Source organism: Leucopleurus acutus, assembly GCF_964270905.1.
Source record: "Leucopleurus acutus genome assembly, chromosome: 2".
NCBI lineage: Eukaryota > Metazoa > Chordata > Mammalia > Artiodactyla > Delphinidae > Leucopleurus > Leucopleurus acutus.
Window position 1 is genome coordinate 168380877 of NC_139143.1, and position 27805 is coordinate 168408681.

The 27805-nt window shown below is 39.0% G+C and overlaps 1 protein-coding gene and 1 pseudogene across 2 annotated transcripts in view; both read left to right on the top strand.

Moving 5' to 3' along the window:
* The window catches only part of LOC309974959 (methylosome protein WDR77-like), a 462921-nt pseudogene continuing 435116 nt past the window's right edge, over positions 1 to 27805 (top strand). The window contains exon 1 of the transcript in view: positions 1 to 524. The product of the transcript in view is annotated as a methylosome protein WDR77-like (transcript). The remainder of the gene's footprint in view (positions 525 to 27805) is intronic.
* On the top strand, positions 471 to 27585 carry PTP4A2 (protein tyrosine phosphatase 4A2). Its single transcript, XM_082833323.1, has 6 exons — positions 471 to 597; positions 15959 to 16654; positions 18737 to 18829; positions 22280 to 22410; positions 23699 to 23773; positions 25020 to 27585. The coding sequence occupies exons 2-6, from the start codon at positions 16559 to 16561 to the stop codon at positions 25126 to 25128; spliced, it is 504 nt and encodes a 167-aa protein (XP_082689449.1). The 5' UTR covers positions 471 to 597; positions 15959 to 16558; the 3' UTR covers positions 25129 to 27585.

Here is a 27805-nt window from a genome sequence, read left to right on the forward strand (position 1 = left end):
ATGGACGCGCCTTCCGCAGCCAGGAGTGCTGAGCGGAACGAACCACGAGGAGGAGCGGGGGAGGCGCCGAGGGCAGTGGGTCAGCGTCCCGCGGGGCAGGTGGGCGGGCCCCACCGCCCCGAGCCGGCCCGCCAGCCAGTCAGCGGGCGCGGGGGGCGGGCCGGAGGGCGCGCGCGCCGCGCCCCGCAGCGCCCCCTGAGGGGCGGCGGCGGGAGCTGGTTCCGGCTGCGCGCGCAGCGGTGGTGGCGGCGGCGCTATCGGCCGGGCTGTAACCGTCGTCCGTCCGGTAGCGGCTGGAGCGGCAGCGGCGGCCGGGCACGGCGCGAGGCGACGCCACAGGGCAGCGGCGGCAGCGGGGACAGCGGCGGCAGCCGGAGACGCAGCGGCGGCCGCAGCAGCAGCAGCAGCAGCAAGACGGACTCGTGGACACGCGCCGCCGCCGCCGGGCCGGGCCGGGTGTCGCGCGCCGAGGCTGGGGGGGAGCCGTCGCCGCCACCGCTACCGCCGCCGCCGCCGCCGCCGAGGTGACTGAGGAGAGAGGCGCCTCCTCGCTCCCGCCGCCGCCGGACTTCAATGCCCAGTCCCCAGCTCGCCAGCGTGAGTGCGCTGCTCCCGGGCGGCCCCCGCTCTGGCTCCCGGGGCCTCTGGGCAGGGGAGGGCGGGAGGCGCCGCAGCCATTAGTGCAGGCCCGAGACACGTCCCCGGAAGGAGGGCCGGGCCGGGGCCGGGGGCGGGGGGAGCGCCGCCGGGAAGCGTGGAGAGCGAGGGTGGGTGAGCAGGGTGGGGGGATCGCGCGTGTGGGAGGGGGAGGGACTAGTGTTGTGTGCAAGAATGTTGAGTGGGGGGGGCGATGTGCGTGCGTGAGGGCGAGAGTGTAAGTTGGGGACAGGGCTAGTGTGCATGTGGGGGGAGAGAGAGCGTGGGGGGAGAAAGTGTGGATGGGGGAGTTGGGGGCAGTCTGTGTGTGTGTGTGTGTGTGTGTAGAGGAGAGTGAGGGGGAGTGAGAGTGGGGGGCGGTAGGGGGGACAGTGTCAGGAGGGTGGGAGGAGAGCGAGTGTGGCCGAGTGTAGGGGAGAGTGAGGGGGAGCGTGTGGGAACGAGTGAGTGTGGGGAGTAGGAGTGTGCATGGGAGAGTGGGGTAAATGCGGAGAGTAAGTGGGGGAGGGAGAGTTTCTCGTGCCCGAGGTAGAGTGGTGGGGGGGAGAACCTGAGTGCAGAGTGAGAGAGGTTGGGGAGAAGGTGAACGGCAGATGAGGGAGTGTGGAGGTGTGTGTGCCTGCGACTGTTCAGTCTGTGAGCCGGCTTCCTGGAGGCTCTCCCTGATTGTTCTCTACGGCCATAGTGAACCCGGGTGTCCTGGGTTAGGGAGTTCTTTCCTGGAGCATCTTGTCCCTGGGTCCTTGGGTTCAAGTATGAGGAGAGGGTACAGAAGTCTGTTCCAGTGGCACTACCATCTTCTGGCTCTGTGACCCCCCCCATATTTCATGACATGGACATGAATTTCCAAATTTTTCAAGCATATGATTGGCATCCCACCCTAGTCTGGGGTTCTGAGAGCTAACTAAAACAAATTTGTGTATTGCACAGACTCTTGTAAAGTATTGCTAGTTTTTCAGGTGAGAGGTATTCTATTGTTAGGTAAATTTAAGAAATGTTTTTTAGGTTTTATCTCTTTCCTACCCTTCTGGAGAGAAGATTTTAAGAAGTAGTAATAATGATAATAATAATGGTGTAATATGTTGATGATAAAGAAGAACCATAGGCTAGCTTATTATTTTCTGGAATTTTTCAAGAAATGTATAAAGTATCTAGCAGTTCTAGCATCATTGTAGGCATTCAGCAAATGCTTGTCTTTATGGAGTCACCAAACTGTAGCCATTGCTGGATTAAATATGGTGGTTACTGGCTCCCTTCCTCTGTATTACAGAGTAGTTTCAGACAGGAAGTGAGTGAAATTATGCCTTATTCAAGGTGCAAAAGGAAATTAAGGCTTCAGAATGACACATTATTTTTTTTAATACATTTATTTATTTTTGGCTGCATTCTTCGTTGCTGCACGCGGGCTTTTCTCTAGTTGCGGGGTGTGGGCTACTCTTTGTTGTGGTGCGTGGGCTTCTCATTGCAGTGGTTTCTCTTGTTGTGCAGCATGGGCTCTAGGTGCGTGGGCTTCAGTAGTTGCAGCACGCGGGCTCAGTAGTTGTGGCTCGTGGGCTCTAGAGCGCAGGCTCAGTAGTTGTGGTGCATGGACTTAGTTGCTCTGAGGCGTGTGGAATCTTCCTAGACCAGGGCTCGAACTTATGGTCCCTGCATTGGGAGGCGGATTCTTAACCACTGCGCCACCAGGGAAGCCCAAAGTAGAGGTTCTTGATGAAGAGTACCTTGATACGGATTTTATACTGTAATGGTGGGAAGTCTCTTAGAAGTTGGGAGTTTTTTCAATGCAAGCAAAGAGTAGCGTGGTCCTTTTGGTACTAGACGCGATAGAATTACAAGCAAAAACATTGGTGTGTAATTAGAAGTCAGAAATTATATTTTTCTTACAGTGTCCTTTTCTGCATCACTAGCATGCTCTCTGCTTTCAGAAACAGTAAATAGTATTGATACTGTTTGGTGGGGGACCAGATTAATTAGTATTAAGTTCCTCCTATGTACCAGGTGTTTTTATACTCTATTCAGTTCTCACAGCTACTATTAAAAGGTGGTAGGTGTCCTCATTTGCATTCATTTGGCACACGTTGAGTGGTTTCTATTTGCCAGACGTTAGGGATACAGTGATGAGCCCTCATTGACTTACAGTGATGAGATGAGAAGATATAGAGACTCAAAGAGGTGAAGTAACTTGTCCCAGCTGGATTAAAAACCCAGGTCAGTCTGACTCCAAAGTCTTTGATTTTTCCACTATACCGTCAACTACCCTCGCTAGGTTGTCTCTCTTTGAGGTTTCTCATCCACACAGTGACCTAGCAGCTTGTACAGATGAGAGATGTTGAAGGTAATTCAGAAGACTGAATGGCTGGAGGCAAGGAGATCATTTAGGAGATGCTGACTTGAGGCTCTTTGGGGCCTAAGTTAGGCTAGGCTTTTATGTGGGTGGAGATTCTGCCTTGGAACTCTCTTGGGGCCTTAGGGTGCTTTGAGACAAGAGTCTTATGAGGCACCTGGGATATGTCTGGGAGAGGAAAGTCTGATTAAAGAAACCCAGCAGCCTTTTAAATGTTTTTTTTTTTTATTTTGGGGGAAAGAAGAAGAGTGTATTAATGGGGATAAGAGTCAACCAGAAGTTGTCACTTCTTTGTGAAAGTCTTTCTCTTCAGCTTTGTGGGATTTTTACCTCAGGAGATTTTGAAGATCAAGTGAGAAAATATATATGAAAGCACTTTGTTAATTATAAATTGAACTACAGACTCAAAGTATTATTATCACTAAGACTTCTACTAATGCAACAGTTTCTTATATTTAGTAGCTGGAAAAGGCTACTAGCATTTTAGACCACCTATATAAATGAAAAATTTTTTAGAACTGCTGAACCTGGTATATTCTGACTCAGAACAGCAGAAGTCAGACCACTCCCTCCATGAGTCAGGCAAGTGATATTTAATTTGAACGAACCAAATTTATAGGCAGAAACCATTTACAACATCATTGAACTTTGGTGGCACTAGGGAAGAGTAAATGTTTGAATGTTTTTGCACGTAGTTTCTTAAAAAGTCTGAAAGCCCCATATTTATGTTTTACTTGAAAAGACATTTGTGTGAACAAGGAAAAACATTTATTTTTCTTAAGATGCAACTTTTTATTCACTTTGTCTTTTAAAGATGGCATTTCTATATGAGGTAGTTACAGAACACTTTATGGTTTTGAGACCCAAAGTTGAAATTGAATGGAGATTTATTTTATAGGGTTTGACTGTACTGTTCCTTTTTTGTTGGAATGTCGGATTGGTAATCAGTGAAGCCTCTAGAAAAAGCATTTACAAATAAGATGCAGATGAGCAGTACATAAATTTTTAGCTGTTGCTCTTGGAAGAGTGAAACAAGTTAGAGGGAAGCCTAAGTTAGGTTGATTTCTTTAAGTGATATCTCATTAGCTATACTACTTGTAGAAGTTGGTGATCTTTACAAATTTTGAGCAACTGGAAATCAGGACCCATAGTTTTAACATAGAAGACTTAGTTATGTTTATTGAATTAGGGTAGTAGTTAGAGATTTTGAGGTCTTGGAGTACTTATGAAGTCCAACATTATGCTTTAGGATTCAACATTACCGTCTTAAGAATCTTCTGTGTGCTAAATCACGAATCATATCATTTTAAATTCATAATAACCCTGGGAGTGAGTAAGTGGCATTCTTCCAATTTTACAGATAAGAAAATTGGTTTAGAGATCAGTTGCTGAATCCTAGTTAAAGAGTATCAGTAAATAGATGGCAGTGGATTAAAAAAATTTTTTCCCTTTGGGGCTTAAAGTACTTAAGTCTCTAGCCATTTTTTTTTCCTCCCCAGTTAACTGTAGTCATTTTACAGGGGATTATGTAGGAATTAGTAGATGTTAAAGAAATCGCCTTTTTTTTGCTTGAAATTTAGTTTTTAGTTAGTTTTCTTTCTTTTTTTTTTTTTAAAGGATACCTCAGTTACTTTTTTTGCTCTTTGGGGGATGTTGCTGCTTTGAGATTTTTTTCAAGATACTAGTTGGGTTATATAGAAACTGATGATTATTCTCGAAGTTTGTAAAGCAAGAGTCCTTGATGTTACAGTTTGAATAATTTTGTATCTTGCGTTTGTTAAATGAACAGTGGATGCCACCGATTAAAATTACTTGGGAAATGGTGATTTGAATCTGCTAATCTGGAGTATTAGAAGAGTCTTCTATCCATTTTCAACTTCAGAACTAGTATATATATACAGAGGTGTCTGATAGCTTTCTCTGGTTATTCTTCATTGTACTGACTGAACCACATTCTCTAGCTCCTTTGACTTCCTGGCCACTCTGTTGAGACTTGAAACCTTACAGGATTGCTTGGCGTAGAGCTCAAGTGGATATTGTATCTGAATCTTTTGCTCCATGGAGTTGTAGGGGTCTAGGCTAAACCAGAAACTGTCACTACTCTGACACCTCCATGAGAGAAGCTGCACAGTACTGCAGGCTCTGTCCACTTTCCACAGTTACCCTGTGGAGTTACTAGGACCCAGATGAGAAAATAACCTTTCTCCTGCACATGTTGAGGTGGTTTTCCCCGATCAATCAGTATAGACTTACAGGGCATAAACTCTGCCAGAAAAATGGCTACAAGGGGTTGACAGATTATACCAACAGTTTTTACGTGATTTGAATACAAATGTTTTTTGTTTGCCTACACTGATTTCTTACCTGCGGATTGTAACACAGCATCCACTCCATTTTAAGTGATCTAGAAACTAAATTTCATCATTTAAATATAAATTTACATTTTACAACATTCTTTTTTAAACTGTAGAGAATTTTTAGATTAAGCTTTTCTGTGACCCTTTCTTTGCTAGTTGAGCCTGTTTTGAAAAAATATTTTGACCGTTAGAATCCTCTTTCCTTTTAGAGAATTTAATTCCTTTCATGTATTTTTGGGTTGAAATTTCATTCTTCTCAGAAAATGTTAATTCTTTTGGCATAAAATGCGCACATGATATATTTGCTTTAGCAGATCAGATAAATTACTTTATATTTTTATTTCCGCAGTGGTCAAAAATGTTGGCTCTTAACTAATGTATTGTTTGACAAGAATTCAAATTCACAATCAAGTCTGCCTTTTTCTAGTCTTTTCGTTTTGAGATTCACTAGGTTGTACCACCACAGTCTTTGTAGATTGGATTTATATACATATGTTGATATTTACTATTTTTAATAGCAAAACAAATTGGTGTGTTTCCTTCTTTCCATTATTGGTGAAAAGCCTGTCATGAGGGAACAGAGTGACTGGTTGGTACAGAAGGATATGAGTCATCAGCAGGATTTGTCAGCAAATTGAGAAGGATATGATGGAGAAACAATAGATTGTAGTGACATTCTTCATTCTGCATGTGTGGTTACAAACAAGTTTCCTTTTGGTGATTGGTTTAAATTATTCAAATAATTTAGATCTTTCTGGATGAAGAGCACATCAAATTTAAGTCATAGCCTAAACTCTGAATTGTTTTTCAGGTGAGATGAGATATTCATTTGGAGGTCATCACCAAGCAGAATTTAGTTAAACTTGTATCTATTTACTAGGAAAAAGAATTCAGCAATCAGGTAGGTTTTAGTAAGCTGAGAGGCTATTTTTGTGAAGCTTGCTGGTAATTATGGAGTAGCTCAGTAGATCAGAAGATGCTCACCAATATGGCAATACTTGTTTTCTCTCAGTGAGCAAAGAGTTACTACTACTCTACTTTTAAAATTCCTAAGAGCTTTTATTGCATTTGAATTGGTCTAAAATTCTCAGCATGGTCAAGGCCTCCTCAGAGCTATCTAACCGAAGACTTAGCTCCTTTCTCGAGTCATGCTACCATGGCCTGTCTCTATTTCTATCAGTCTTGTCATAAAAATTTTACCTTTCCTCAGAAGTCTTAATTAATCCTACTCCATTCTACTCATGCTTATTTTGTGTCTTCAAAGTATGTAGCATTAATAATGAAATTTTAATGCTCATCATCAAATATTTTTCACCCATATTGATTCTTTTAGGTTCTTGATCCTGGATGGTGATTATATGGTATGCAAAGAGAGCTCCACAAATGCTTGTTTTAAGATTAGATGGGCTGGGTTTTAGTATCATTCAGAGCTGGTATATTGTCCTGCATCTCAGTAAGCATTTTGAGGAAGAGGACATGAAAGATTAAAGTTTGTATTCTTTTTTCCCTCACTTATTTATTTATTTATTGCTGTGTTGGGTCTTCGTTTCTGTGCGAGGGCTTTCTCTGGTTGCGGCAAGCAGGGGCCAGTCTTCATCGCGGTGCGCGGGCCTCTCACTATGGCGGTGTCTCTTGTTGCGGAGCACAGGCTCCAGACGTGCAGGCTCAGTAGTTGTGGCTCACGGACCTAGTTGCTCCGCGGCATGTGGGATCTTTCCAGACCAGGGCTTGAACCCGTGTCCCCTGCGTTGGCAGGCAGATTCTCAACCACTGCGCCACCAGGGAAGCCCCTAAATTTTGCATTCTTTAAGTGAGAAGAGAAGGAAAGTGAATCCATGTTGAACTAAGCTGGTGACCAAAGAATAATCACCCCTTGACATGGAATTATAGAGGTGTTTCACCATTTTTACTTCACATTCATATGTAATGTGAAACAACTACTTTCACTGTATGGTTTCTAAAGACTTTTGAATGTTGTATTTTATGAGAATAAACATCAAGTCATTACTGGGCAATTCAGTTAGTGGGTAGACAGCATATTTGAAAAGGCCACCAGCAGCTCCAAATTGAATTATTTGGGTTCTTGTCTGTTTATCTTGTACTAATACTCAGTGCACAGAGAGATGGCTGTGAAGTATAATGTGATTTTTAAGAAACAAGTTTAGGAGAGGAAGTGAAGTGTAACTTACTTAGGGGAAACTTGGACCAAAATGCCCTAACAGCAGAAAAATTTCTGGGGCTCAAACAAAAGAATTTATGCTGACAAGGTGTAATTTGGAATGTTTTTATTCCATATCCTGTACATAGAGAGCTTCCTTCCCCTCTTTTGGTGGTGGATACTTGAACAGGACCTTTAAATATGCTCAATATGTTAGACAAAATGGGGAAATGAAAGAGTTAAGCTGACCCATAAACTGCTAAGTTCTGAAACATACATTTTAAATAATGCTAACAATAGCCTGGAAGTTTTTGCTTTGCATGCTGCTCCTGTGCTGTAGGTTATTTTGAAAGGTGATTCAAATAACCTTTTCCCAAGTATCTATTTTGCAACCTCAGGGAACTTGCAGCTGTTACAGTCATTCTAACTGTCCTGATATAGCTCAGAAAACATTTCAAAGTGGTTTTGACAGGGTGAATTCGGGTGTCCTTTTGGATTTTTACTACTGAGTTTGCTTTATTACAATTGAAATTCAGAATCTCAAATACATTTCCTTATTAATGAAATAATTCAGTGGTTCTTGAGTTAGTGTATGTATAGTGATGTTGGAAACTAAAGTAAAATGATTGAGACTTAAATTGTTCTCCAGGAAAATTATTTATCCTTTTGAGATTAAAGAAAGAAGGATGGAGGGAAAGAAGAAAACAAATATTAGGATTTAATTTTATGGGAATGCAGCTGAATTTGAGATAGTTCTCTATAGTATGAAGGAGGTTACCACAGTTTTTTAGGAAAAGAAGGTGCTTAAACTTTATAATAAAGAGGCTTGGGAGTCTTGAAATGTACATAAACTGAAGTCTTTAAACAAAAAGCACGTGGAGAGGGTAGTCCTGATGATACCTTTCCTTGGAAATGGAAATATGAATGAATAGAATCAATTTAATAGAGCTATTTAACTTAATTTTTAAAAGATTCACTGAAAACAATAATATAATGTTCCATACTAGAATGGTGTTAGGATTTTTAATGTTTTTACTGGTATTGAAATAATTTTTTTAGAAAAAGTGAAAATTGGCCATAGTGCTGTTATCTTCATTTAAATTTTATTTCTGAAAGGAAAAATAACATTTGGACAAAGAGTTTCAGCTGGAGAGTTGCTAATCTTTAGAGGAACAATGGAGTACAAAATTGAAAAGTAAATATTTTGAAGTATGGCGTGAAAATATTTAATGCAATTTTTGTCTTACAGTTATTTGTAGAGGTAGGAATTACCAGAAAATGACAACTACTTCTAATTGCCAGGGTACATACAAATTTGAAAACCACTCCCTTTTCATTTGAGTGGGAACAGAGCCCACGGGACTTCAGAAAATAACTGTCACTGTTCTCAGAAGCAGGTGTGATCTGTTGGTTAATTGCTTTCCTTTCCTTTCTGAGTGGCAGGCCATGTATGTCCTGCTGGTTCTGAAGTGTTCAGATATTTTCGCACTATCAAGGTCATGCTTTCTTTTTATAGAACTGATTATTGATTTGTGTACTGGAACTTGATTCTCAAGTTCCCTCCTTAAATGAGGAAGTAGAAAAGTGGGAATAACCAAGGGAGTAACTCTGAAACTTTTTTTAGCAGTAAGAAGTGTGTTGCTATTTTTAGCTTGTTTACAGATATTTTGGATCATAATTTCTGTAGAATTTAATGATACCTCTTTCCTTATCAATTCCCCGGGACTGTAGTCAGTAGGGGACGAGAACTAACATTAATTTGAATGGTCTAAGTTCAAGGAGCCAGGTGTATTCACTTTTAGTTTGATAAATGCAACAATAGAGAGGATGAACAAAGATAAGTAGTACAGAGAGTAGAGCTCTTATTTCGACAGGGCTCTGATGAGTTGGGAGTAGGTATGAAAGTAAAAATTTCCAATTTGAGATCAGTTAACCAGGAGATGAGGTTTTTTTTTTTAATTGAAATTTAGTTGGTGCAGTATGTTAGTTTCAGGTGTACAACATAGTGATTAGGCATTTAAGTACATTGTGAAATGATCATGTCTATAACTCTAGTAACCATCTGTCACTGTAAAAACTTATTACAATATTATCAACTATATACCTTATGCTGTATATTACATCCCTATGACTTATTTTATAATGGGAAGTTTGTACCTTTCAATCCCCTTCACCTGCTTCGCCCAGTCCCCCACCCAGAAGATGAATGGCTTTTTGTTTTTTTAAAAATTTATTTATTTATTTATTTATTTATGGCTGCCTTGGGTCTTCGTTGCTGCCTGTCGATATTCTCTAGTTGTGGCGAGCGGAGGCTACTCTTCGTTGTGGTGCGGGGGCTTCTCATTGCGGTGGCTTCTCGTTGTGGAGCAGGGGCTCTAGGCGCACGGGCTTCAGCAGTTGTGGCACATTGGCTCAGTAGTTGTGGCTCACGGGCTCTAGATCGCAGGCTCAGCAGTTGTGGTGCACGGGCTTAGTTGCTCCGCGGCATGTGGGATCTTCCCGGCTTGAACCCGTGTCCCCTGCATTGGCAGGCGGACTCTTTTTTTTTTTCTTTTTTTAAAAAATAAATTTATTTATTTATTTATTTTTGGCTGTGTTGGGTCTTCGTTTCTGTGCGAGGGCTTTCTCTAGTTGTGGCAAGCGGGGGCCAGTCTTCATCGTGGTGCGCGGGCCTCTGACTATCGCGGCCTCTGTTGTTGAGGAGCACAGGCTCCAGACGCGCAGGCTCAGTAGTTGTGGCTCACGGGCCTAGTTGCTCCGTGGCATGTGGGATCTTCCCAGACCAAGGCTCGAACCCATGTCCCCAGCATTAGCAGGCAGATTCTCAACCACTGCGCCACCAGAGAAGCCCCAGAAGATGAGTGTTTAATTAGCAATGTTGAGTTTTCTTTAGTTTACAAGTCTTAATCTCAAATGGTCAAAATGCAGTAGATACAGTAGTACTTTAAAGAGGAATTTCCTTGCTTTTCTTTCTTGATGGTTGTGAAGATTTTATGGTCTGTTGTCTGAATAGTCTGTGAATATTCGGTCAGCCTTCTGTGAGTTATTAACAGTTACTCAGGGCCTTGACTTTTTTTTCCCCACAGACCCCATATCCAGTCTGTGGACAAATCTTTTTGCGTTCCACCTCAAGGTACATCTTGAAACTGATTCATATCCTCTCTACTGCTACTGCTTTGGCCCAAGCTACCATTATCTGTTTCCTAGATTATAGCATCAAGTTCCTACCGGATCTCCCTGCTTCCACCCTTACTACTCATAATCTGTCTCCATATAGCATCTAGAGTGATCCTTTTAAACATTGGTTGTCACTCTTGCTTGAAACCTCTTATTTTTCTCTGAGTAAAAGCCAAATACTTCTGTTGGCCTATAAGCCTCTCTTTTTATTTCTCTGACCCTATTCATTCCCTTGCCTTATCTGCTCCAGTAGCACTGGCCCCCTTGCTGTTCCTAGAACACTCCAAGCATGGCCCCACCTCATAACCTTTGCAAGAGCTAATCCCTCTGCCTAGAATGCTTCCTCAAATATCTATTTGGCTCAAAACCCCAGGACTAGGATAAAAGGTCACTTTTTTCATTGAGGCGTTTCCTGCTAGCCTTATTTAAAAGTGGAATCCCCTCTCCCTTCTGACACTGCAGATTCCCCTGCTTTGCATTTTTCTCCATAGCAGTTGCATGTTTTATTTGTCTTTTTCTTCCTGCTAAAATATAAGGTCCATCCTGACAGGAATTTTTGTTTGTTTACTGCTCTTGCTGCCCATATAAGAATATATGGTATATATTATGTATCCAATAAATATTTGCATTTATACATTCTTAACTGGCCAAATTGCAGTGTCTAGTCCTTCTTGAGAATGAATTCTTTACTGTTGACAGATTATTCATACTTAAGGGAAATGCAGGTGTCTTCAATGAGGTGAAATTAATTTGTCTTAGGAAAAAATTGTTGCAAGGTGTTAGTCTTGTATACCATATTATGCTTTCATGTTGTCTGCTTGTAGAAACCACGCTGACTCAAATTTGCATGACTTCCTGTAGAATTTCTGGCAAGAAAAGTAAACAGTAAATGTATACTTGTTCCTCAGACCTTTGCTTTTAGATTTTATTTTCTAAGATCTAGAGTTCTTTTGTACATTTACTTATAATGTACTGTTTTTAATTTGGTGAATACTGGCATAACCTATCAAATTAGAGGGTTTTTGCATCATCACTTTAATTTGTAAATAGAAGTGATTTCAGTGGAAAGCTTGTTGTGAGTGGCTTGACAGGATTTTTAAAAGGATGCCCAGTAAGTGTGGGTTACATTAAATGGGGCTGATTTTGTAAAGTTCGTTCATGCCCTTGAATTCTCTATATTTATATTTGAACTTAGAATTACAGTTGCCAAAGCAAGATCTGAATTTTACTCCATAATTTAGTATCTTTAACAAAGAAGAAAGCTGTCTTTCTGGAAATGTGTAGGTACAGGCTTGCCAGGGACAGAAGGACTAGCCCTTTTGAGGCTCTTTGTAATCCAGTGGTTATAGCACTGTTAAAGATGTAATTAAATTGTAAATCATTGTAGGTTCTTTATCACCCTAGAATTAAAAATTAAGGGGACTTCTCTGGCTGTCCAGTGGTTAAGACTCTGCATTTCCAATGCCGGGGGTATGGGTTCGATCCCTGGTCGGGGAACTAAGATCCTGCATGCCACATGGTGCAGCCAAAAAAAAAAAAAAAAGATTAAAAGAAATTAAGGTAATAAGTGTACATGGGAAAAAAACAGTAACTGTTTAGAAGGTATATATTGTAAATCATGCTCCTGGCCTGAGTGAAAACATACTAAGTACTCACAAATATTTCTATATATACTGTTTATATTATCATGTACCTTGCTTTTTTCACTTACTAGTATCTCTTAGCCATCTTCCCATATCAGTTTATATAGGTGTTTTATTCTTTTTAACCTCTCCATTGTTTTCCGTTTTAACATTGTGCCATGATTAAGTGATGGGTATTGTATTATTCCATGCATTTTGGCTTTTGGTTCTCATCTAGGTAGATGTTAGCAGTTGAGCATTGACAGTGGATATTTAAACTTGTAACATACCCCTCTTCAGAGTTTTAAGTAGTCTCTGTTGTGTTATTGACTTAGTCTTACTGGCAGTGCACTGTCTTAGCTTGGTAGACCTCTGCTTGCTTGTTCTTCTTCCAGCCCCCTTTCTTTATTCTTCTTTATCTTTTCCTCTTCCCTCTTTAATTTAAAAGGATTTCTCTGTCACAGACCATCGTTTTCTAATTCTTCAGTGAAGTCATATTCTTTTGTTAAAAATGGAAATGTTGCCTAGGAAATGGAAATTCCCAAATTCAACATTTTAAAAGTTAGATTCTATAAAAGATAAAGGGTGGAGAGAATATTTGGATGCGTATTTGAATTTGATCACTGTTATGTGTCAAGTAAACCAGCCTCTTCCATCATCTGGTAAATTAAAGTAAAAATCAATTTTTACTTGAGTAGGTAGAGCAGAATCAATGCCAGAGAGAAAACTTCAGAAAAAAGTTTTCCAGTAAGGTATACAGGTGCTGAGTTTATGCTAAAATGTATGGCTCTGTAACTGTTGAGTACTTTCCAGCTGTGGTAGGTTGTTTATGATTTTTTTATACAGACTGTTTGCTTTGCATTCTTATGGGTGTCACAGAAACTAACATTAGTTTATCTGAATTGACAGGTGCAAGAACATTTAACTGTTAATGTATAGTTGAACTCCTGGGGGAGGGGGAAGGAACAGAAGCTTGCTTTTATCATGCATCTGTTAACACTGATAGAACATAGTGTTTCATTTGGCAGAAATTCCTTTGCTGGAGATCTCAGTATGGTATTAAGAATTGAAAATCTGGGAATTCCCTGGTGGTCCAGTGGTTAGGACTCTGTGCTTTCACTGCCGGGGTCTGTGTTCGATCCGTGGTCAGGGAACTAAGATACTGTAAGCTGTGCAGCCAAAAAAAAAAAAGGAATTGAAAATTTAATAATAAGTTATCCTTATCCCTGGGAGTGGTCCTTCCAAACTGAGCTTGGAGGAATAAGATGGGATAAAGGTTGTTCTGTTTTCTGAGAAGACAAACACTGATGACTGGGTAGAAAACTTAATGCTAGAGCTGTAACCTTTTAAGCCTGGCTGTCACTACAATGCTGGTCTTTCAGTGCCTTTCTCAGCTGACACACATATTAGCTGCCATAACAGCATTAAACCGAAGGGATTCAAACAGGTTAGAATTTACTTGTGTTTTGCTCTGCATTGCACGCAAACCATTGTTCTTTGAGTAGTTATTTTAATAGTCTTTTCTCCCCTTATTATAAGGTCACAGAGTTGCAAATGAACATCCAACCAAATATTTGAAGAAAAGTTACACTGTCATGAATAAGATTATGACTTGAAAAATATGTGGATACCTCCATTAGTCAAAATTGGAGGGAAAATAAGACCTGGGTTCTTGTCCTTGATCTGCTGCTAATTAGCAGTGTGGTCTTAAGTCTTTGTAATCTCTCTGGATCCCAAACAGCAACTTTTCTTTTTAAAGGTCAGTGTATTTGATCTCTTAAGTTTCTGCCAGCTTTAAAATTCCTTGACTGTACAAGGAGTACTCTGTGAAATGTGTGATCTAAAGTGGCTGCGTTTTAGGGTTACAGTTAGAATTATGAGTTAGATTATGAGTTAGGAAGGGTGATGGTGTGTATTATGTTTTTGTTAGTTTGAATGTAGAAGTTTTGTGTGTTTACTGTAGTGGATAACTCATTATGCTGAGGTATTGAAGTTCTTACAATGCCATTTTGAATTTCTTGTGTCTCTTATATTTTAGGAATGTTTTAGTTTTGAGCTTGTGTCTATGGTAATATAATCAGAAGTATATAATTTACAAATTAAATGCCATTAAGAATATCATAAAAAGAAGACTTGAAGATAGAAGATTAGGCTTGAAAGTTTGAGGCTTAGGTTTGTTCTTACCTCTTGCAGTTTCTTCCTGCAGGTGCCTCTGTAGTCATTATCTTTCATTTGTCTGGTTACAGTCATCTTTTTTAGAGTTCTAAATAAGCATTTATTGGTGGCTTAGGGAAGAGGCAAGCAGAAGAACTTAGACCTCGTCCCTATTTCCAGAGGAACTTATGATTATGTTGACACTCTGACTGAGCCAGCTATACAGATTACTGTGTTTCAAAAATTCTGCCACTTCTCTTCTTGCCTTGTTTTGGTAGGAATAATATTTGGGCAGGAGACTGCTGTGTGAATCATTAACCTTTGGATGCTTTTGTACTCTTGAGGTAGTGATGTGAGAAATAATAAAAAGATAAATTGGACTAGAAATGAGAGAATGGGATTTATATATTAGCTGAGTCTGCTGGAATTGTGGTACCTTGGGAAAAAATACAGGACTTTTCAGAAGAGTCTGAATTTGGGCCTAGCTAATTAATTCACCTTAGACAAGTCACTTTTCTGATCCTCTTTCCTAATTCATCATAGGTAGTTAAAAACTACTTAGAGTTGTGAGGAAAAGAAGGTAACTGGTATCATATGAACTTTATGAACTGATATCATAAATGGGGCCAATGCATATATTTTGGATTGAAAGAATTAAATCCTCAAAGTGGAATTTTGGTAAATAGCCTTCATTTACAGATATAATTTTAACCAAAGATAGTTAACATCAAAGCAGACAAATAAGGAGATCATTTGATGTGAACTTTATAAAAGAGTCCATGGAGTGAAGTTTTAAGTATCTTTTAATCATTTAAAAATGATTTAAAATGATTTTAAAAATTCATTTTAAAATGACGAGTTAGAAATAATCTTATTAGTATAGAACTTTATTGAGCCTCGTTTTGAAAAAAGGAAGACATATTTAACTTTTTTTTTGGCTGCACCATGCGGCATGTGGGATCTTAATTTCCTTACCAGGGATCAAACCTGCCCCCCCGGCAGTGGGAGCACGGTGTCTTTTATTTATTTTTTTTAGTATTTATTTTATTTTATTTGTTTATTGGGTTGCGCTGGGTCTTAGTTGTGGCAGGCAGTCTCCTTCGTTGCGGCACATGGGCTCCTTCGTTGTGGCAGGCAGGCTCCTTAGCTGTGGCTTGAGGGCTCCTTAGTCGTGGCATGCACACTCTTAGTTGCAGCATGCTTGTGGGATCTAGTTCCCTGACCAGGGATGGAACCCAGGCCCCCTGCATTGAGAGCTCGGAGTCTTAACCACTGGATAGCCAGGGAAGTCCCAAGACATACTTAACTTAAATCTCTGACTTTTAATACTCTTGGTATGTACTTCTATCCTATTCTTGGTAGATGGCAGTAGTTTAGAAGTGGCGCCATTTCAGATGTCTTTGGGCTCATAAAGAAGGTATTCTTGACTTTTGGGCATTGTGTTTGCTGTCAACCTCCAGTTCATTTTCTTTATGATTGTCTCCTCCAGGTTTTTCGTTGGAATATACGTTGCACATTTATGGCGATTCTGAGCGTGAGGGCAGACTTCTGCCAGGCTCAGCACAGCGTTTCCGCTGACAAGTGAGCTTGGAGGTTCTATGTGCCATAATTAACATTGCCTTGAAGACTCTGGACACCGAGACTGGCCTCAGAAATAGTTGGCTTTTTTTTTTTTTTTTTATTGCAAGCATATATCTTTTAATGACTCCAGTAAAATTAAGCATCAAGTAAACAAAAGTGAAAAGCGACCTACTCTTTTAACTTGTCTCACTAGTGCCTAAATGTAGTAAAGGCTGCTTAAGTTTCGTATGTAGTTGGATTTTTTTGGAGTCCGAAGGTATCCATCAGCAGACATTGAGGCCCAAATTGAATTTGGATTCAAGTGGATTCTAAATACTTCTGCTTATCTTGAAGGGAGAAGCTTCTTAAAGAATAAACAAGTTGAATAGAGAAAACACTGATCGATAATAGGCATTTTAGTGGTCTTTTTAATGTTTTCTGCTGTGAAACATTTCAAGATTTATTGATTTTTTTTTTCATTTTCCCCATCACACTCACACACGCACGCTCACACTTTTTATTTGCCATAATGAACCGTCCAGCCCCTGTGGAGATCTCCTATGAGAACATGCGTTTTCTGATAACCCACAACCCTACCAACGCTACCCTCAACAAGTTCACAGAGGTAAGATTGTAGCATGGTCTACGTTTTGGATTGATTTATAGGTAAAATCCTGTAAAAAATTAACACCACTCTAAAGAAATCTTATACCACAAAGCCATTTATTTCTGTGATTGGAGTATGGATGATACTGATCCTGTGGATCTTACCAGTCTTTGTTTGAATTGAGTTGAATTAGTTAAAACAGATTTTTAAAAGAACATTTATGGAATTTGAGGAGATCTTAGAGATTGTCTAGTACTGTGTTTTTTCCTTTGAACATTATTAGCAGTTCTTTTGTTACAGTTTCAATAATAAAGCTAATTAACATTTATTGAATACTTAGTACGTACCCAGCATTACAATAAGCAGTTTTATGCATTATATCATTTACTCCTCACAATAACCCTATGAGGTATAGGTACCATTATTTCCCTTACAGATGAGGAAACTGAGGTTCAGAGTGGTTTAGTAATTTGCCTGAAGGCACACAGTATGTGGTAGAACTATCTCTGACACTAAAACCCATTTCTTCCTAAAATGCCCTAACCACTTTTGATGAAAAGCTACCCTAGAACTACTTAGCAGTAGGAACCACATTATTCAAGGGTCTAGAAATTTAGGGGAAGGAAAGGTATTATAGGTAGCATTTTTATGTCAGATCCTGCATTTTTTCTATTGGTAGTAGTAGAGAAACATTTTGTACTTTATTCAACAGGCATTTGAATGTAAGCTTTTTAATCATTCTCAGATTGTTCAGTCTCAATGATTTCTGTTGATGTATTTGTGGAGTAGACTTAGAGAGCTAGATGAACTCCTAGGGATTCTAAATCTACCTCTCTCACTTTACAAATGGCAAAACTGAGTTCAGAAGAGGTTTTGACTTGCTGAAGGTCACAAATATTTACCATAAAAAATTTCTACTGGAAACTTTCAATGAACAGCTACTGTGGAGTTCACTTTAATGGGATTTTATTTGTATTTTGAAATTTTTAAAAATTTCTGACTCATTATATAACATTAACAACTTTCCTGAGTCTGTTTTATGAGAAGGCGTTTCTGTGAATAATAAAGTCCTTTAGCAATTAAAATAACTTTCTCTTTAGATAACCAGATGATGGACACTTCTTGTAGGATATCACTGTTCTGCTTATTTATATTTTTAATTCTCTGAGCTTCTTAACTTTGTGTACACAGTGTACAAGTTAATTCCAGGCCGGTATGCCCTCAGGTTGTTCAGTCACCTTTAAGCCTGGCTGAATTACATGATACTATTTTCAGCCTGTGGATTCCTTGGTCATAGACTCCTGCAGCTATAAAAAGATGTCGGTGACCTCTTGAAGTTAGTTAGTGACTGGATTAGGCATTACTGTAGGAAAACTTCTAAAGGAGCAAGACTTCTGGCTGTAATTGTGTGTTACTTGACTTTGTAGTATAATACCACTATTTAATCTTAATTTCAAAATTGCTTTTGTTTCTTTAAATTATAAAAAGCAATATGTACTTAGTACATAAAAATGAGAAGTTACAGATAAGCAAAAGACAATTTAAAAATACTGTTAATACCTGGTGTCTAGATGTTTTTTCTGTATTTATGTATATATTTATAAATATACATATAGATAGGATCACACTGTGTATTTTAGAAAAATTTCCCCCAACCTCCTTAGTATTATTTTTATAGCTGTCATAGTATTCTGTATGGATGTGCTATACTTTTTTAACCATTCACCTGTTTTTGGACCATTAATGTTTCTGTCTTTATACCATCCCAAACAACCTGTGCTAAACATGCTGGTACCTAAATCTTTGTGTATATCTTTAATTATTTCTTTAGTATAAATTCCCAGAAGTAGAATTTCTAGGTCAAAGTGTGTGTGTGTTTTTAAAGTTTTTGCATTAATGCTACCAAATTGCCCCTTACAAAGGTGGGCCTTATTGATGCTTCCACTTTGAATGCAAGAATGTCTATTGTATATGTTGTTACAACGAGAATGATTTTGATCTTTGAGAATGAGGTCTCGTTTCAGTTTATAAGAGTATATTTTTAAAGCTTTCATTGCAGATTCTAAAAACAAGTTTCCTTATATTTGTTTTTCTTTAAAGGAACTTAAGAAGTATGGAGTGACAACTTTGGTTCGAGTTTGTGATGCTACATATGATAAAGCACCAGTTGAAAAAGAAGGAATCCACGTTCTAGTGAGTGTGTAGTGTTTTAATTTTTCACTACAAATTTTTCACTTTCAGACATAGATATTTTTAAAACTTGGCACTCATAGTTTGTTTTTTAAACTTACAGGAGATACAGTAATCATAGCAATCTGTTAAAATTCCTTTGGATTGGCAGTTTTGTTCATTTATGCCCTTGAAGTCCACAGATGCAGAGTATTTTCAACAAAAAAGGCAAAATTTAGTGCACACTTATTTCAAGAAAATGGAAATTTCATTTTTTTTCTCTAGGAAATTAATGTGACATTTAGCTTTTGTTTCAAGGCTACTGGTTTGAATCTAACTGAAAGTAGTTTCCATCAGACATTCTTTTTTTTTTTTTTTTGTGGTACGTGGGCCTCTCACTGCTGTGGCCTCTCCCATTGCGGGGCACAGGCTCCGGACGCGCAGGCTCAGCAGCCATGGCTCACGGGCCCAGCCGCTCCACGGCATGTGGGATCTTCCTGGACTGGGGCACGAACCCGTGTCCCCTGCATTGGCAGGCGGACTCTCAACCACTGCGCCACCAGGGAAGCCCCTATGTGCCTATTTTTTATTGAGAGTTAGTTCTGTAGTCTTCACTGCATTGGTTAGTAGTTGAGAAGGCAGTTGATGCAAAGAAAATAAATGTCCTGTTGGTAAGGCAGTTGTCTCACATCTGATACATAAAGTTTCCTCACTTCCACATTGGTGAAAACACAAAAATCAAATAGCCAAACATAATGTTTTTTAAAATGTATTTTAATAGTATGGCATGGTAATAATACTTTGCTTGCATTCCTATTTCTAAATGACGTTAAGATCCCCTGGCTGGAAATCACTGGGGATAAGTATAAACGTGTATAAAATGTAGCCCTGTGTTTAAAAAAATAAAAACAGAATTTTAAGTTCTGAAATTAAACCAAATACAAGTTCCTTTTCCTGTATTGTATGTTCTTTAGAGAGTAGATGAGAAATCAGTTTGTCTTGACAGTTGGCAGGGTGAGAAAATGAACTGCAGATTGACCGTAGTCTGTTTGAATCAGTAATGTTGGTAAACACCTTTATGAAATAGAAATGAACTAAAGAACTTGAAGTAGTTTGTAGAAGATAGTGGTAGATCTGGGATTTATTCCAGGCCTTTAAATCTAGGCTTTTGTTTTGTTTTAAAGAGCTGTGATCAGATAAAATTAAAGGTCTAACTAAAGCTGGAAAAAAACCAAGGGTATTTAGAATTAAGCTTGGAATTTCTTTTTTTTCCTAGGCAGAATTTTTTTTTAAATTTTTAAAATAAACTTTATTTTTTAGAGCAATTTTAGGTTCACAGCACAACTGAACAGAAGGTACAGAGATTTCCCATATATGCCCTGACCCTACCCATGCATAGCTTCCCCATAATCAACATCCCCCGCCAGAGTGGTACACTTGTTACAACTGATGAACCTACACTGATACATCATCATCACCCAAAGTCTATAATTTACATTAGAGTTTGCTCTTGTATGTTCTAGGGGTTTTGACTAATACATAATGACATGTATCCAGCACTATAGTATCATACAGAGTCGTTTCATGACCCTAGAAATCTTCTGTGCTCCACTTATTCATCCCTCCCTTCTCCCTAATGCCTAGGCAGAAATTTTAGTTTAAGTTGGATTGCTAATTTACTTTTGCTAGGTGAAGAGGGTTTGGAACACCTTATAAGAGGATATTCCCAAAGTGAGACCTTTCAACCCTTTGACCAATGTTCTTGTAAATCAGAAGCACATTGGAAAAGACTAACGGTGGTTTCAGCCATGTCAGTTTGAAGTTCAGATGCTTCTAAATTACTGCTTTAGTGATTTTTTTGGATAGAAACTGCTTGTATGAGTAAGTAAAGCATGTTTCATATTATTATTTCTTAACTAGATGCATTTTAGGGAGTCTTAGAGGAAGTAAGCTCTTGACTAAGGTACTTACTAGTTTTACTGCTATTTACAGTTAAACTTTGTAGTGACATTTATAATGATAACATTGACAGCCCTTTAATTATGGGGTGTAGTTGACAAACATAATGTGCTGTCATGGCTAATGGGCTCCATGAAGTGTTCTAGTGGTGCCAGTAATGAGTGCACAATCAATTTAGTGCTCTGTCACTTTTCCCTTTTTCCTTCTCTAATATTTTAAAGTGTCCTTATCCAGTCTCATTAGAATAGTATTGTTAAAAAAAAAAAATTCCCAGTGTCTTTGCATTTCTGTCCTTGAAGTTAGATGGGACAGAGGGTATGATGCAATATGTGAATGTCCCTTCCCCCCTTTCTTCAAAATGACTTGTGTTGGTTTCTCAGGACCTTGTGTGAGGTAACAAGGAAGATAAATCCCTGCCTGTATTGTGAATGCACATGGGGTTGGTCTTAATTGAAAAACAACCCAAATCAATGAATATAAAAAGAGAAGGGAATACTTGAGAAAATGGTTTTCATTTCCTCAGGATCATATCATGTGGCACTATACTTGTAAAATGGGGTGTGTATAATTTAGGCTGAGCTTTAAAAATATTTGCTGCTTGACTTTAAAAAAAATACATATGTAAGCACAAAGATAGTAGTATGTTTCTATTATGATCTGTTGGAAATTACTTATCAGAGTCTTTAAAGAAAAGACATCATAACTTAGAGCTATTTGGGGATAATCCTCAAAAATATTTATATTCGTAGAGACCAATGAGATACCAGTTGGTATACTTTGCCAAAATGGACTTCTAAATCTTATTGACAGGTGGTGTGTCCTCTCTTACTTTGTCTTGGTTTTAATTTTAGTTTTCTCTATTATGTCTAATTACTGTTCTATTCAGATAAAATATTTGAAGAATGCTAACCTCTTATCACTCTTGTGATAAGACATACTTCCAAAGAAAAAGTTTGATGCTTATGTTGCTGGTTATGTATGCTTCATTGAGAAGGCTGAGTTGGCACACTTGAATTTTGATCTTGGATCATTTTTCAGAAGTGATCAGAATTGTGTGGTTAAGTATAGGTACATGGGGCTTCCCTGGTGGTACAGTGGTTGAGAATCTGCCTGCCAGTGCAGGGGACACAGATTCGAGCCCTGGTCTGGGAAGATCCCACATGCCGTGGAGCAACTAAGCCCGTGTGCCACAACTACTGAGCCTGCGCACCACAGCTACTTAAGCCCGTGAGCCTAGAGCCCATGCACTGCAACGGGGGAGGCCACGGCAACGAGAAGCCCACGCACTGCAACAAAGAGTAGCTCCCGCTTGCCGCACCTAGAGAGAGCCCGCACGCAGCAACAAAGACCCAATGCAGCAATACATACATACATACATACATTTATTAAAAAAAAAATCGGTACATGTAGAACAGTTAGTGCAATTAGGCCTGCCCTGTGTATGCAGCTGTTGTGCATTAGGATGTTAATTCTGGAGAAAATATCAATTTAATGTAAAAGACCTTTTCCTCCCAGGATTGGCCTTTTGACGATGGAGCGCCACCCCCTAATCAGATAGTTGACGATTGGCTAAACCTACTAAAAACCAAATTTCGTGAAGAGCCAGGTTGCTGTGTTGCAGTGCATTGTGTTGCAGGACTGGGAAGGTAAGTTCTTCCCCTTTTGTCTGTGAATTCATTATCAAAAATTTCACTTTGATAGAAACTGCATTTATTACGCTAAATATTAAGTTGCCTGAAAGGAAAGGAAACGAGAGCAAAAGCTGGTGTAATGATTTCTCAGAATAACTTCTTATGTTTCATTGTCTGAGTCTGGGTTTAGTGGGTGGTGGTTCATAAGTTGTTTTGGAACTGGTTTAATGTAATTATCTTTGAGCCAAAAATACAGTCTTAATTCAGTTTCTCCATTTCCAGTAATCAAAGTTTTAGGTGTTTGAAATGGGCAACAAAGTTAAAATAATTTTAGATTTGAAGAATTTGTACATGATTAATTTTAGATTGAGATGAATGGAAGTTAATAGATGAAGAGCAGATGGTTGAACCTTAAATTCTTGAAAGGAAATGTATGGAGAATGAAAGTTGACTTTGATTTTAAAATCTTTTTCCTTGAGCACTGCATGGAATGGTGTTGCAACACTCATCAACAGTAGATTAAATGTCAATTTATAATGTGCACTTTGACTCCAAACATTAATGCAAGCTGCTGTTGCCTCAAGGTGGTGGTGACTCAGGCTGTTACCTCTGCTCAACCCTTTCGTTCGCTGTTTTCCTCTTTTGCAGTTTAGTGTTGTACAGTTCTTCTTCAGGGTCAGACGTCTCTAGTCCTTATCCTGATTTAGGGCAGTTTTTTAAACTAATAGCTATCCTAGTTAGGTAGTCAGTCCAAAGTTAGTGCCTTATAATGGGCTTATTAAAAACATCATTTCCTTTGTTATATTAATATATATATAGAAAGCAACTCCTAATTACGAATTCTCTGCCACTCTCCCAGCTCATGGAAAGGATTTTGTTGAGGAAGTCTAGCACCTCTTTAGTATTTGATGAAGAGATGATATTAAAATTGATTTGTAACAAAAATTCTGAGACACTCAAGATAATCCATTTGGTCATTTACTATGATAATGGTTAAAGATCAGTGGATTTTTGGTGACATAAAATGATGTGAAAATTTGAGATATAATGTGATGATGTTTTAAAGAGTAAAGATCTTGTAATAAAGGTTTAGAATTTTGTACTTTACTGAAAATAGAAAATACCATAGAACCTGTAATGATTTAGATATTTTTACTATGTAGAAAAATATCAGATATTTTAGTGTACAGGAACAATGAAAGCTCAAGCTTTACATAATTTTGGTAATAAGTAATCCTGGGTTTTAAAAAATCCTTTAATTCCAAAGACCTGTGGTTATTTACAAATGAGTTTATCTCTGCAGGGCACCTGTGCTGGTCGCACTTGCTTTGATTGAATGTGGAATGAAGTACGAAGATGCAGTTCAGTTTATAAGACAGTGAGTATGAAGCTTTATGTTCAGAAACACATAAAGCAGGACTTCCCTGGTGGTCCAGTGGCTAAGACTCTGAGCTCCCAATGCAGGGGGCCCGGGTTTGATCCCTGGTCAGGGAACTAGATCCCACATTGCCATAACTAAGAGTTCTCATGCCTCAACTAAAGATCCTGCATGCCTCAGCAAAGATCCTGCGTGCCACAACTAAGACCCGGCACAGCCAAATAAATAAATAACTAATTAATTTTAAAAAAACACACAAAGCAAAATCATACAAGAGAAAGAAATTATAAAAAGTACCCATTCATAGTACAGGGTAATTTGCTGTCTTTGGCTTAAAATATTATTTGAAGATATCAAAAATGGCAAGTGATAAAGAGACTCACAATAACACTACTGGCTCCCAGATTTAAAGATTTTCTAATTTAGGTGGCAAATTTGGGCATTGTGGAATATGTCCAGTATATGACTTGAACATCTAGGAGTCTTTAAAATGAATAGCTAGGTAGCTGAGTCTCAGTGATGTGGTGCCTCTTTTAATGGCTGTCCAAAATGCCTTCCAAATGTAACTCTCTGTGACAAAGAGGAAAGGAAGAAACTATAGAGGAGCAGTTAATCACCTAGGATTCTTAAGTGACCTGTTCAGTCACAGAATCAGGATGGTAGTGCCCAGACAGAATCTTGACAGCAGTCTGGAATAACAGGCCATGCTATTTTTTTGTCCAGAATTCTTTGGCAGTTATTGTCTTGCCCTTTCCCTTTCTAACCTTTTCTTAAAAAGAAAAGAGAAAGAAAGAAATAAAAAAATGACTTTGTGACAAAGGGCATGAAATGTATGGTAGCTCTAGGAAGATAACATGTTTCAAGGAATGCCATCTGTGTCTGCTGCTTCATATAAATACTTCCTCATTTATCCTAAATACTTGCTGCCATTTCTAATATGAAGAATATATTAATTGGGAAGAGTATAGTCAGATGTCTCTGGATTAACCATTCTGATCTTTATTAAACGATTAATAGACTCTAATGAGAGTTAGCAAAGAAAATTTGTCTATTTCTTCTTTTAGGAAGGCACACAGAAAGTTCATGTTTCAGTTCAGCCCTTTCACTTAAGAAGTGATGTTGTATGGGAAATATGCTGGTTTTCAGCTGTGTAGAGTTAGAAAGGCCATAGGCCATAAATACACTTTTCAGTGAATCAGGCAGCTCTTTTTTTACATGATAAAGTGTGCCATTCTTGTATTTTCAGAAAAAGAAGGGGAGCATTCAATTCCAAACAGCTGCTTTACCTGGAGAAATACCGACCTAAGATGCGATTACGCTTCAGAGATACCAATGGGCATTGCTGCGTTCAGTAGAAAGAAATGTATACGAAGGCTGACTTGATCGTGGCATTTAGAGGGAACTCTTGGTACCTGGAAATGTGAATCTGGAATCTTAACTGTGTCATCAAAGTAGTGATGGATTCAGTACTCCTCAGCCACTCTCCTAATGATTGGAAAAAAACAAACAAACAAGAATATATCCCTCTATAACGTGAATAAAATGTTTAAGAAAAGAAAAAGAGAAAGAAAAAAAAGGATTAATTTAGTGAAGGATGATTTTGCTCCTAGTGTTGGAGTTTGAATTTCTGCCAGGATTGAATTATTTCAAAATCTCCTGTCTTTTTAAACTTTCTCAAAATAGGTCTCTAAGGAAAACCAGCAGAACATTAGCCTCTGCAGAACCATCTGTTTGGGGAGCACACTCTTCCATTATGCTTGGCACATAGATCTCCCTTTTGTGGATTTCTTTCTTTCTTGGGGGGGGGGGGAGGCACGGTGTATTTTTCCCTTCTTCTCACTTTCTTCTATCCCTCTTTTTTCCCCTGATACAAGTTGTAGGTGAAATAGGAGAAGCCCATGTTGCTGTAGATGTGTGTGCAGTCTGGCAGCCTTAAGCCCACCTGGGCACTTTTAGGAAAAAAAACAAAACAAAAAAACACCAAAAAAAAGAAAAAAAAGGCAGTGGCGTATATAGTATATGATCCAGGTGTTTTTTAGTCTTTACTGATGATGGGGTATTCATGTTAGTTTCTTTTCTTGAAAACCCTATTCAACATTAGGCAAAGTAGCCAGGAGCCTTTTTTGTTTTGATAAATTTGTGGGGAAATGGCATTTTAAGAGGAGTCTCTCAAAGAACTTAGCTGAGAGTCGAATTCATCTCTTTTCCAACCAATGAAGCTAAGTGGATGTCCCAGAGATTGTTGTTTTCGGAAGGGGAGTACTCCAGGCCGTCACTAAAGATATGTCCAGGCAGAGCATTAGCACACTTTCTACACCTTGTAGAATTGTGGGCTGTAGCATTACTCTGATTTTCTGTCTAATGATGTCAGAGAATGCTGTTAGTGTAAAGTTTTTATTTTAGGACTTATTTGTACTCTGAATTTTCAGGAACAGTCAAAGGAGTAGCAGCAAAGACACAATATTTTAGACTTGAGAAATGCCTGTAATGGGTATTTCCCAAACTGCCCCCTATATGTACAGTTCAGTTTAACCACTGATTGCCTTGTTATTTTCTTACTAGGTTCTTTGTGAGATTAAAAAAAAATTTTTTTGCTGGTTCAAAACCAACGATGCCTAGTGAGTATGTGTCCACAGGCCATAATAGGGTAGAAGAGAGACATAGAGCAGCTCATTGTGTAGCAAAGGGACTGTGTGGCTAGTGCAGTGGTGTAGTATCATTTCTGCAGATTCTTTGCTGGGTTCAATGTATTGATCTAGAAAAGCTGTTTTGCTGCTCCTTTGCAGTTGTGACCAGGCTGCACTGACAAAGCAAGTTGGAGGATACCATCAGGGGCTCTTGCACTCTCCAGCTGAATATTACATAATTAATAGTGCTCTGCTTCTAAGGATTTGAATAAAGTCTTACGGTCATCTTGTCCTGTTGGAATTTGCTGTGCAGAGCCATAAACTTCCCATTTTGTTAGGATCAGCTAGGCCAGTAGGAATGGACCAGGACCTTGTTTCACACTGATGATACCTCAGATGTTGGCTGGCTATGTGAACTGCCTATTTCCTATGCCGAGTTGTTTTGATTTTTAAATAAATAAAAATCTGTAGATTCTCTTCTCCCCCATCCCAGAAAACAAAACAAAATAATGCTTTTTGAAATTGTTTCTAGGATTTTAAAGTGAAAAATGATGGTACTATCCAAAATTCTTTATTTCAGAACCTGACAGTAGATTCCTTTAACATAGGCTCAAGATCAAAACAGCATACCCTCTAAGCTCAGATAGACAGTTGACTCCAAGGGTTTTGATCAATACCAGAACAAACCTTTTTCCTTTGACATGCTGAGTTTTGTTGTTTGGAGGGAGGGAAGGAGGGAGGGGGAGAGAGAGAGAAAGGGAGAGTGAGCGTGTGAGAGTGTGTGTGTGTGTGTGTGTGTGTGTGTGAGAGAGAGAGAGAGAGAGAGAGAGAGAGAGCGCGCGAGAGAGAGCGAGAGAGCGAGAGAGAGAGCAGTATCCACCAGTAACAGTGCCTGCCTGAGTTGGGAAAATTACATTCCTGGTTCTGTATGAGGAGAAGGGTATATAAAACAACATGAAACATTAGCCCTCATTTTGTTTTAAATTACAGACTAATGTTAATTGTTCTCAGAACTGGATTTTCTTCAAAATTAAACATTTTTTTTCTTTTGGATTTAATGAAGTATTGCTAGCTGAAGCCAGTTTGACATGGTGAGGGAGATGTCAGACTGATGAAAGGTGTGCAGCCTGATTTAAAACCAAACCCTGAGCCCTTTTAAAGAACAATAAAACATATTTTACATGCTCTTTGTCTGTGCATTTGTTCTCCACCCTCAGGTTGAGTTGTCTCCTTAGAAAACTTGGTATTCTCAAGGCCTCTTTTGGATCCCGCTAATAATTACTTCGGAGGTGAAATAATTAGAGGTTGGGAAGTTCGAAGATTTCATGCCTCCCAGGTGTTCAGTAAGGGCAGACTTAACAGTAGTTGGGATACATCTGGTTCATTTTCTGGTTCAGTTCTTGGA

What these genes read in the sequence shown, in the direction of transcription:
- PTP4A2 (XM_082833323.1), top strand. Translation starts at nt 16,559, where the DNA reads ATGAACCGTCCAGCCCCTGTGGAGATCTCCTATGAGAACATGCGTTTT. An exon ending in AAGAAGGAATCCACGTTCTA is followed by an intron (nt 18,830 to 22,279) that starts GTGAGTGTGTAG and finishes TTTTCCTCCCAG; the next exon opens with GATTGGCCTTTTGACGATGG. An exon ending in GCAGTTCAGTTTATAAGACA is followed by an intron (nt 23,774 to 25,019) that starts GTGAGTATGAAG and finishes TTGTATTTTCAG; the next exon opens with AAAAAGAAGGGGAGCATTCA.